The sequence below is a fragment of the Perca fluviatilis genome, chromosome 10 (genome assembly GCF_010015445.1).
Source record: "Perca fluviatilis chromosome 10, GENO_Pfluv_1.0, whole genome shotgun sequence".
Lineage (NCBI taxonomy): Eukaryota > Metazoa > Chordata > Actinopteri > Perciformes > Percidae > Perca > Perca fluviatilis.
Window position 1 is genome coordinate 22,997,942 of NC_053121.1, and position 12,257 is coordinate 23,010,198.

Below are 12,257 nucleotides of genomic sequence, written 5' to 3' on the forward strand. Positions count from 1 at the left end.
CTAAATAAAAGTAAGTGGCTGCTTGGTATGACCACTTCCCCAGTGATGATTTTGTTATGGAAATAATGATGTAATGCATCATTTTTAAATGGGCAATTAGGAACTTTAATTTTAACCCGCCAGGGTTCGCTATTGCACAGTGTTTAAATCTGGCTAGGATTTTGAAGTAATTTGTGTGGACGGAGCAACAATGACAATACTATAGCTCTGACAACTTTTAAGTATTAACTCCAGTCAAAACCTTCGTCATTTTCACCGGAAAACCTGTAAGTTATTGAGCGGAAATAACACAAAAGCCAACATTACCATATAGCCGTTTGAAAAAATAGATGACATGCATTCAAATGTGTCAAATATGAAAAATTTGTTCTGTTGTCATATCGTTTTTAAAGCATGCAACATCAAACGAGGCCCACATCTCCAGTGTCCACATCAAGATTAGATTATCTGTGTTTGTTAGCCAATGTGTGGAGGGCGTGTAAAGATGTCTGCTCAAAAAAAGAAAAAGAAAAAAAAGAAGCAACGTGCGTTTTGAAAATTCCGGTGTGGTTTTGCAATGAAACTGTCACACAGTCAGAGAGGAAGAGACAGCGAGGTGGAGGGAGGGGAAGGGCCGCAGAAACGTCAAACTACTTCACTTGAAGCAAGATGGATTCTAGTACATAGTGTTGATAATCTTTTTTAATTAGCTGTCTTCTGTAGTGTTTCACAGCTCTCGTAACATAACAATGGACTCTAACATTATGGAGACAATAGAGGAATTCATGGAAAGTGCGTTGGTGCAATGGGTACGTCATTTATCATTTATCACTTCCAGTTAGAGAAAAGGTCATCATTTCTAGAGGCAGAGAGAGGAGAATAAAACAGGCGGATTATGTGGAAACTGTGTAGAAATCCGCTTTGGACAATGCAGTAAAACATTATTTCTAGTCACAGATACTTATGACATTGTATCTTTTAGAGAAGCCTTCTTTCCATTTCTATTCACCCAAATAATAGTAAAAGTAAGAGTTGAATAAACAGCAAAATACAGCCTTGATACTGATTTCTGTTTTGTAGCTACAGCAAAACAAACACCCTACTTCTCCTTTTGGCAGCTTCCCTTGCCTCTTAATGACCAGTTGTTCTTCTTCTCCTAAGCATTGACACTTCCGTGTCCTTGGGCTTTTATCTACTGTGTATTCAAGAGAATATAGTCTCACTCAATTCAGATGAGGATTTGTTGTATTTGTAACAGACTGAATTTCCAGCTGGATTTTCCACATGGGAAACCAATCAGCCCAAGGAGATTTTCCCCCGATTCTGGTCAATGAACAGTATTTAGATATACTGTAATGTGATACTGTGCTGAACCTTGAAGGGATATTTTCTTTGTTGTTGCCCTACTCCAAAGAGGGGGTCAGAGGTGAGTTTCATCAGGAAGCCTGCAGCTGGCAGGGCTTTACTATTTGCTCAAGGGCACTTCAGCAGGTTGATTAATCACTGAGCTTTCACCCTGCTTCACAATATGTTGGACATCCGCACCCTGTTCACACTGTCGCACAGTGTCTCAAGCTGCTCTACCTCACCTTATCAGCTGATCCAACTGGAGCTTGTTACTCTGTTAACCGACAGTGCAGTTTTTAGAAGGTGCAGGTGGGAATAAACCTCATTATATTGCAGTTTGCATTGGCACAGCTCTTCTTAGCAGAGAGAGACCTTGGCTGGCGTCCTGCTTGGCTGCCTGTCACTGTGAAGTGCTTCCCAGTGTGGGAGCACAGAGCCCACCTGTCCAGACAGGTGCACCGACTCAAGCAGCTTCCTGTGTGAAAATGTTTGCACCTCTCCATCTCCCTCCTTGTCTCTCTCTCTCTTACCTTCTTTCTATTCCTGTCTTCCTTGTCCACCTCCTGGTACATACTCATTGGCCACACTATTGGCCACACACACACACAATCTCTCCCTGTCTCTCACAGGTTCAGCTGTTTGAAAAGATGGTGGAGAGGGAGGACGGCTTCCCGCTTTACAGCCAGTACATGGAAGTCAACTCAATTTCCCAGAGTGTCCGGGATCGTTACATGAGGCTGACCAATGGGATTTTCCTCAATGAGATCATGAGGGTCATGTAAGATTGATCAAGACTTTTTTACTTCATTGCTTTGCAGCCATAAAACAGACTGCTAGGGAAAATAAGAACTTATATGATACATGCGAGGACATTTCCCAGTCAATCTGTAACACAAGAGGCCCATTTGAACTTCATTGTAAAATTAAAACAGTCCTAAACTCAAAATTTTCAGTCAATGGAGAAAACTGAAATAATAACCTTATGTAACCTTGCAGTTAGTTGCAGAAATTGGCTTTGGCTTTTAATAAGTGTTTTTTTTTTTTAAATGTAGAAATGGGCCCATTCTCCAATTAAACTAAAAAACATTTTTGAGTGAAGAACCATTTGTTACAAATTAAGTGGTTTTGGACCCAAAGCAGACCATGGGAACTGATTGGTTAAGTGAAAAAATGTTAATTTGAACAAAAAAGCATCTCAAGCAGGAGCACAGGTGGCAGGGAGCTAGCTGACTGTAGAAGTTCTCGGGGAGGCAGAGTGGAAAAACTGGTGTGGAAACACAGGAACAGGATCAACAGCATGGAACACTTGTAGTGCTGCGTATTCAAAACAACTACAAGTAAGTCGACAGGAAAAGGCCAAGGTCAGATGCAAAAATTTCTTTCGCTGGTCGAAAAATCAGGCAACCGCAGCACGCTACCAAACACAACGGAATTATCTATCAGAGTAGTGGAGTGAAGACCTGGCTTATATGGAGTGGGTGATGAGGTGAATGGAAGCAGGTGTGCCTCGTCTGCTGCCTGGAGAAGCCAGCCACGCCTCCTGCCACGCACGTGCTCTGCAGAGGAGAAGGGGAGAAGGGGAGAAGAGAAAAACATAAACACAATAAAAACAAAAACAAAAACAGGAACATAACACCATTTAAGATTTAACCATTTATTGCAACAAATGAAAATACAGTTATGCTTGGCACTGATAGCTCCGCTCTTGATAATGCTCCCTGGATTAGCCGAGCAGCATGTTTAGCTGAAACAGGGAGCGCAATGCACAAACCCCAATCAGGACTCTGATTTAGGAAGGTGGAGGCTGGAGCTTTACCAGCAACAGTGGCGTAGCAGGGGTCAGCGAGGAGGGAGTCATGTTTAAATGGACCACCTTGATGTCAAAATGGCTGTGATTGGTGTGTGACTGATAGAAATGATAATTTAATCAGTGGGCGTATGACTTCCGTGTCCTGCATGAACTAACTATTGCATAATTAAAATAACAAAGTAAGACTGGCTGTTTAGATAGGGATGTTGAAATATTTCAACTACTGTTGGATAGATTGCCATGAAATCTATACATCCTACAGACATCCTTGTTCCTACTGACTTTGGTGATACCTTGATTTTTCCTTTAACGGCACTATGAGATTAATTTTTGTGTTTTTTAATGAAATGTCTCCATATCTATTGGATGGTTTGCCAGACATCACTTTGGTGATCCCCTGACGTGTAATCATCAGGTCAACGTTTTATTTGTCCAATTCTTTGTTAAATGACCAAATACCTTCAAAACTAACAACATTTCCTTTGTGTTTATTGTTCATCAGCAAATGTTTGCATGCTGAAGTAAGATGGTGAACTAGGTAAACATTATACCTTCTTAACATCAGTATGTTAGCATTAGCCCTGAGCCAGTACAGCCTCACAGAGCTGCTAAACGACTCTTAGTTCTGTTCTTCACATAAGATTTGATGTAACATTCATCACATTCCCTTTTGTAACCTGGCATTGTTCTATAACCTGTGTAAAAGGATGGCATAAATGTAGGACCCATTTATATTTGTCAACCATTTCCAGTGAATAATTAAATGAGGCTTGCAACCCTGTTAGTCATCTCCGCTGAATTATGTCTTCTGCAGAATAAAACCTTTTCTCTCTCACCAGACAAGATCTTCATCGTATTTGCCGAACAGCTGATTAATTTGGTCTGACCTAAGCCAGGTTATTTTAGCAAATAATTGCATGTGGATTCTTACAGCCTGCTTCTCGGGCTCATTAAAATTTGATTCACTCTGCTTAAATGCACTGTTGCATGAGAATTTCTCATCTGGAGAGTTGTGGTACTGGACTGTTTGATCAAGCTGCAGTAAACACATCGTCATGTCTTTTCTATTTCTGTTCTGTTCAGAGACCCGAACCCCAAGGTGGAGCGTTTGTACAACAGCGAGCGAGATGATCACATGCTGAGAGTCCAGAACTTTTCGATATTAACTCGACACATCAGAGCCTTCTACCAGGTACGGGAGAGTCACAGAGAAATGAAGGCGTTAGATCAGATAATCAGGAGCAAAATCAGGAGTGATGGTCTGAAAATCAACATATGCACAGGTTTTTCAGTTTTCCCCCATTTAATGTATAATGAACTTTCTGTCCAATTTTTGGCATTGACTGAAGTAACTACAGTTTCTCTGTTTATATAGCTCAATTTGACTCAATTTTGTATGCTCTTTTTTTAAACAGTATTTTTTAATAAATTAGTCATTTTCATTTTAGTGATGAACCCATACAGCAGTTCTTTGCAGTTCGGCTCAGCCCTATATAGAGATTTTTTGTGTCTTTTAGCTCATTTTATAGCCTGCAGTTTTACTGTTTTGGTTCACTCTCACTGCTCTCATCAACCCATTTCCAGGTGTAGCAGGCAGCTATTTTCGCTTTTCATAAACCCATTATATGGTACCTGACCAGCATCAAACTGCAGACAATGTTAGCAACTAGCTGGTGAACAAAGTAGAGCATGGAGCTGTGAGGGAGAACATTTTTCTCAGGATGTGTTGGAGACAACAAAAAACAGAGCTAAAGGAAGATCGTATATTGGACTCTCAGCCTTTATGAATTATCTTAAAAAGTCAGGAACCTTTACTCTGAATTATTTTCATTATGAATTGAACTTGTTACACATACTTGAAGGTATACTTTTGACATTTTGGTAAAATATGCTCTCTCAGGTCTGTCTGTTCAAGTTATGAAGCTACAGCCAGCAGTTGGCTGGTTTAGCTTAGCACAAAGACTGGAGACAGGAGGAAACAATTTGCCTGACTCTGACAAAATCCATCTACCAGCACGATTAAAGCTCACTAATTAACAAGGTAGATTATATTGATTGATTTATCCGTATAAAAACCAAAATGTAAAAACAACTTCCTGGAGTCTCAGACGTGAATCTCTGTGTAAGTAAAACCTTAACAAAGCTTAATTTGGTATTTTAATACCTTGACAAACTCTGGCATTAATATCTCATCAGTAAGGCAAGCCGTCACACAGAGCGGTAATACTGAGAAACAGACTACACAATCATTTAGAACTGGTCTCGCTCCATCTGATGTGTTTATTTTTTAAACAATGTCTCGAATAGCCCTATTTACCCTCTCTAGCATTTCCAGCAAAAAAAACACTGGTGTAATGGCTTTTTTGTGGCTGAACTGAAATGACTCCCAGCTCATTATTAATAGAATTGTCTTGTAAAAAAACGCTGAAATAAAACATAACTCAGGGCCACACCAAATGGCGAGGGAGAGAGGGGTGAAGGAGGAGGGCTGGAGAAGCAGTTGTCTAGCTCTAAGGTTGTAAAAACAAAAGGACAAGATGAGGCTCAACTATCAGTCTCAACACACGAATATTTCGCTTAAGGATATTGTAGAAAGTTTGAAGTGTATGCAGGGGGTGAATGAGAATTTGCACAAAAGAGAAGATGAAACAGAAAATTTCAATAGACGTGTCCCTTCTTATTATTGGGCAAATGGGGTGCAAAAAAGTGGAGGAGTGGCGAGCTGAATTTTTTAGCTGCAGTCGTGGTTAGGGGGTTGAGAGAGGAGAGTAAATAAAAATCAAATAGCAGTATATGTCATGCATTTCATACTGTGCATGCTAGATGCCTGTGGCCATAGAGGAAATGACACAATTCTTTCCCCGAAGGATGATTCAAAGGCCTCTGTTCTCAGCAAAAGAAAACCTCCCCAAGCACTAGTCAGGTGGACTGAACATGCCCTGCCTAGTTTGTCACACAACATAAAGAACTCGGGTCTACAAGGTTTCACTTCCTAATTTTCAGTAAAAAAAGTAAATGTCCCTTGAAAGCTCAGCGCAGCACAAGACGCCGGCAATAATTGGGAAGCTCATATCAGTCAGCGTTACACTAGAATTTCACCTGGTGCACTCAAGATAGGCTCCACTGTTGCTGTGGACGTTTAGTTCCACATTGGTCATGGTTTTACTTCTCGCTGCCTTTTTTGACATTGTTTTGCTGTCTATGTGTTTGAGTGTGTGTGCGTGTAAGAGAGTGTGGTGAGTGTAAGCCACAGCAACCATCTGCAGCCTGTCAGTATTTCAATTTCTCTGCTGTTACCTCCACTTATATGTATATATATATATATATATATATATATGTAATATATATGTAATACAGATAATGAGCTATTTCTATTTGTGTAGATGATACAGGCAGAGCACGTTTACAGTATAAATCTGTTCTATTCTATTGAAATGTTAAATGTTAATTTGCCTTAGCATGTATTGACCCTCTACAAAGATCTTTGTCCTCAGTAACCAATACGTTTTTAAGGATACAGACCATCTGATGCATGATGTTTGAATTAATCTGGTTTGCACATCTGAATAAAGGCAAAAAAAAGATCAAGTAAAAGTGAGACCGCCAACAGAAGCTTTGAAAATCAAAACTGTCTGTTGGTAAAATGAAAACCAGCACCAATCCAAACTACATAAAGTGGAATTATTGATAGAAATATGGAATTTGGAAAAGATAATGTTGCAGATGGATTATAATTCTCTTCAGAGCTGCAGCCAGTAGCTTGATGAAAATTGTTATTCCAATTTCAGGACTACTTTATACAACAGTAGATTATTTTCCGAGGCAGACTCACTGAGGGATAAAGGTTAATTCCTTATTTTTTTGCTGTGATGTTAGTGGAAAAAGAAATTAACCTTGAGAGAAACTCAACTCATATCATAGCGCAGATAATTGCACCATGTATTACTCATATTGTTAATCTCTTAAGCAGGGTGTATAATTGTACCAAATGATGATGTATAAAATATAGTGTGGGAGAGATTTGAGCAAACACCACCCAGTATGTATTTTGGCTGAATGATACAAGGACATTAGCATGCCAACAACAACAAGCAGCTTCTTTATTTTTTCTAGTCTGGCTAATCTCTTGCAGAAGTCTGTTTGGCATCATGAACCATGAGATGCACGATGACCAACACAGAACTGCAGTGGCTAATGTCCTTCATGCCCTGAAGGAGCACAAATGTTAGGTTGGCTGCACATGCTTCTGATGCCAAACTCACACACTGTAGTTGCTGAAGGGAGTGCCTGCTTCTTGGTACATTGCTTTTCTCACTGTATAGTTTATAAATTACAGTAAGCCCGCAGCAGAGAGAGCTGTAATTGTGACTTGCCTCTGATGATTTTGCACCGATGGATTGCAGGAGGATGTAAACAGGATTTCAGAGCAGTTGGGAAAGGAGCTTGCCAATGTCAGTGTGGCTCTTTGACAAAAACATTTTTAATTAACAGGGAAATTGTTCAGGGAGACCAATTTAGAAAAGTAATAAAGTATCCGGCGGATGACTTCACTGAAATTCTTTTACACTAGATAGTATCGTAGAAGGAGGAGCAAAGCACTGCAGGTCCACATGACAAATACTTATGCTGCCAGAAAAGCCAGTTTTCTGGATGGGGAACGTCTGAGGCATCTGACATCCAGCTTGATTAAACGTCATTTAGAATCTGCCTGGAGATTTATCCAAGATCATGAAGCAGGAAATACAACTCGCTGACCACAGTGTTGGTGGGCCTTCTGCTCATCCTGAATCAGCCTGTTTACTCTTCAACATGTGAATGCTTTCTAGCACATGACCATTGAAACATGCAGATTCAAGAGCTTGTTTTGATATTTGACTCGAAGGGCTTTTGAAATTGAATGGCTTTAGTAAATGTTCAAATTCTTTTTTTCATAATGCTTTCTGTTTTAATTGGAAAACAAAAACATTAAACACAAACCCTCAGGGTAGATGATACAGTGTCTACTATAACCAACAATGTAAGGTCATTTGCTGGCAGTTAAAAGCTGCATTTCTTTTAACCACAAGGGCAACAATAGAATCAGAGATTTTGTTACAGGATTGTTATTCATTCGTCAAATATTTTTTATGTTTCTATATCATCTAGAATATACTAAGAATTAGCTCCACTGAAACATATTAAAGCTAATTTGTACAAAGACTCCTTGACCTGGAAGGACAAATGAAAAGTTCTCTTATCGGATATCAGCTGTTTGTTTACACCACAAACTGCAGGAGGCTGTTGGAAGGTTTTCATGTTGCTGTTTATCCAGGCTCACTGTGGGCAGACAGACAGACAATATGGGCTGCCCGATTACTTGAGGTTTTTTTCTACCTCTTACCACTTATTCTTTTCCTCAGGAAGACCTGCAGCAGTTAATACTGATGCCTCTCCCAAACGTTGCCATTCTGGGGCAGGACCCCCTAACAGGTACAAGATAAACGTATGATCCTATCAGTGCCATATCTCCCAGCAGCCAGAAAGTAATTATACTTTATATACGAGTCCATATCTCTGCTATCTGTGAAACACATTAAGGTGATAATGATAGGGAGGATGGTGGTGGGGGGTGGAGATGATGACGATAATGATGAGGATGACAGTTATTTCTGTATCCTCAGAGGCAGCCGTGGAAGAGCTCCGACGACTTCTGCTGCTCTTACTAGGATGTGCTGTGCAGGTAATGACACACACTCACATGACCATTTCACTCTTTGAAGGTGGATAATGGCACCAGTGTTGTTTTACTGAACCGGACAACCAGTATTTTGTACTAAATGTTCAGTATTTTAAATTGTTAGCCAGGCTAGTGGAGTGGTCAGTCTGTCCATCTTTTGATCCAACACTTTGATGCAGAATAATTATTGGATGGATTATCCTTGGTCACCAAAGAATGGATCCTAATAACTTGAGCGACACTTTTTTTATATCTACTGTAGGCCCATATTTTAGTTCATTCTTTTCATAGCGTCTTTTTAAATGATCTTTTAAATAGCAAATTGATTTGTTTATAGAAAAATGTAATGGACAAAATTTCAAAGAATTGTAAAAAGAAATCCCCTCTTTATTTCTCAGAGCTCATTTAGTTGACAATAATGTAAAATAGAGAAAAGCAGCAAATGATCAGAGCATTACACTTCGGTAATCTAATTGTCCAGCTCTTGCTTATAACGCACACACGCACGCACGCACGCACGCACGCACGCACACACACATACACAAACACACACTTGACTGCATTGCATCCCTCTGTGTCTGCAGTGTGAGGAGAAGGAGATGTTTATCCAGGAGATCCAGTCTCTGGACATTGAGACCCAGGCAGCCATTGCCAGCTGTATCCAGCAGGTAGGTGTTCAAGTGCAGAATTAATCTAATCAAGGATCCCCTAGATATAAAAGCTGTTCAGCGACTGACCGTCAGTATGAGGAGATATTATCCAGAGGAGACACTTCTAAGAGAGTTTTTTTTTCCGAAATATGATTTAGCAAAGAATTTCTTTACTGTCTGGCCTGTAGGCAGAGAGAGTGAAACTATTATATCTTCTGCTGGTGCTTCAAGAAATTGAAAATGAGCTACTTGTTATTCTGCTGGCAGCCTTTTAAGGACCTCTGGGTGCACCTTGCTGCCACCGTAGGATGGATCCTCCACCCCTCATGTCCACCTCTCCACCTCTACCTCTGTCACATCATCCTCTCTCCTTCATCTTTCTAATTTTTTCTCTGCTGTCCTCTCCAATACAGCCTAAATGCCAAATTGTACTCTTTTAAAAATACCCCCCCGTGAATAATTGCCGGCATTACAAAAACAGCATGTTGCATACCAGCGTGTCGGAATTACAGTAACAGCATGTTGCCCACCAGCCTCTTTTGTGCCAGGTTTTTTCAGCCTCATAAATCATAGAGGTGAGAGGTGCCGTTTCTGTGTGGATGGATGCACCCCCTGCTTGCTGTTCATATGCCTTCCACCCGAGGACATTTCAAACCTGCCTACATAATAATTAGTTTTGCATGTATTAGTCAGGCATTTTTGGACCCACTTCCCTAAGAGATACAATACTGGAGAAAATGTGAGAAATATTGTTTCTTTTAAAAACAGATGCATGCATCTCTGCTTGGTATTCACACTGCCTTCACACTGCATGGATTGTTTGTACCCAGATTTGCTATTTTGTGTCAGGTTTCCCAGACACACATTGATCTTATCATGCAACCTGAGAAACTGTCCTTGCTGCAGGTGACTCAGGATCCTCGCACGGTGCTGCCGCTGAGGTGGGAGGAGCTGGTAGAGGTTGAAGGTGCAGACTTACAGCTGGTGTTCAGCTCCATGGCCAAACAGATCCAAAGCCTGCTGGCACAGAGAGACACACACCTTGAGGTATACATACACACACTTAAAGGAAAAGTTTGACATTTTGGAAAATATGCCTTTTCTCTTTCTTGCCATGAGTTAGAAGAGAAGATCAATACCACTCTCGTGTCTGTTTGGTAAAGATGAGGTGACAGCCAGCAGCCAGTTAGCTTAGCTTAGCATAAAGACTGGGAACAGAAGGAAACAGCTAGCCCGGCTATGTCCAAAGGCAACAAAATCTGCCTACCAGCACGTTGAAAGTATTTCTTGGCAGGGCGCACAACCTGCTGTAAAATATTTTTTTGGCAGCTTTTTCTTTTTTTCTTTTTTACTTTTGAACAGAGCCTGGCTAGCTGTTTACCCTTGATGTGTCGAATCTATGTGCTAAGCTAACTGGCTGCTGGTGTAGCTTCATATTAACTTAACAGACATGAGAGTCATATTGATCTTTTCATCTAAATCTTGACAAGAAATGTCATGTTGCTATGGTAGCAACTTATCAATCACAAGGTAACTACGCCCTAAAGCATGCCCTGCTTTGTCATTTATTTTAAAATAAAGGGGTCCATAATTGACTAAATGAACATCATGCTGTATTGAAGAAGACTTGAAACTAATGATTGAGACCATAAACTTGTTAGGAAAATGTTTACTGTGGTAAAACTCAAGTGCGAAGTAGGCTAATTTTCTCATAGACTTCTATACAATTGGACCTCTTTTTGCAACCAGTGGAGTCGCCCTGTGCTGGCCGTTAGAAATAATGCAGTTTTAAGGCACTTCCTCATTGGCTTCACTTTTCAGACCCGTAGGTTGCTACTTGTTTCAGACAGATGGAGTCAGATTCTTTTGTGCCTAAAAATGATTTAAACATAAGTCCTTCTGTGGCTCAGATGCATACCATACAGTTTAACAGCAATGTCCCTGGTTCGATTCCTGCTGAGGACCTTTGATGCATAAAAAATGTGTCTGACAGTTGACTGACCTATACAATATTTCCCATTAAACCAACATGATAATAAGAACAATATGTTTGTTTTATAAAGTTATGACATTAAATTAGCTGAAATTAGGACATGCATAAGTAAGTATTTGTTTCATCTGGGCTTAATTGTGTCACATATTTGATCAATATTTTATATCTCAGGCTGCTCATATCTTATATTCAGTTTGTAGCTAATATTTACCACTCACAGTTGTAGTAATTCTGCCTTTAGCCAAAGCAACAACCTGCTATTAAAATGGTATCTCAATGGAGTAGTCTGTAGATGGAGATTAAAATTCCCCAAACGTGAGTGTATATAGTGTAATTTGAGGCTGACATATGAATAACTTTGTGGTCCATGCAAGTTTGTATAAATAAATAAATAACAATAAATGAAAAATAAAATGCATGTCCACTGTCTGAAAAAAATAGAAAAAAGTATTTTAAAATATATAACGAGAGCTCAACGCTGGCTCCCCCCCCACTTGCTTTGTATAAAACAGTGGTTGGCGTATTTTCTGGACAGAGTTATATGCTTGAGCTCTCTACAGCAGGGATTAACAAAGCCAAATCATCAACTATAGACCTATGAAAAGGTGCAGCAGCACAAATATCAGTCCTAATGACCTCAGCATCACAAGAAGTAGAGGAGAGCGACTAGGCAAGGTGTGATTTCTGTTTTTGTTTTTGTTTATTTGTTTATTTGTTTATTTGTTTATTTGTTTGTTTGTTTGTTTTGTTTTTTCTTTTCTT

At 39.9% G+C, this 12,257-nt stretch overlaps 1 protein-coding gene across 3 annotated transcripts in view; it reads left to right on the top strand.

Moving 5' to 3' along the window:
- Positions 1-584: 584 nt before the first annotated feature.
- Positions 585-12,257, top strand: part of ccdc88b (coiled-coil domain containing 88B) — a 40,913-nt gene continuing 29,240 nt past the window's right edge. The window contains exons 1-7 of one of the 3 annotated variants that reach the window (XM_039813822.1): positions 585-788; positions 1,956-2,104; positions 4,220-4,328; positions 8,536-8,605; positions 8,797-8,855; positions 9,437-9,520; positions 10,409-10,549. In XM_039813822.1, coding sequence (XP_039669756.1) covers positions 729-788; positions 1,956-2,104; positions 4,220-4,328; positions 8,536-8,605; positions 8,797-8,855; positions 9,437-9,520; positions 10,409-10,549 — 672 coding nt within the window. In that variant the 5' untranslated portion in view covers positions 585-728. Of the gene's footprint in view, positions 2,105-3,638; positions 3,675-4,219; positions 4,329-8,535; positions 8,606-8,796; positions 8,856-9,436; positions 9,521-10,408; positions 10,550-12,257 lie in introns of all 3 variants that reach the window. The other 2 variants (XM_039813823.1, XM_039813821.1) reach the window with 2 other exon arrangements.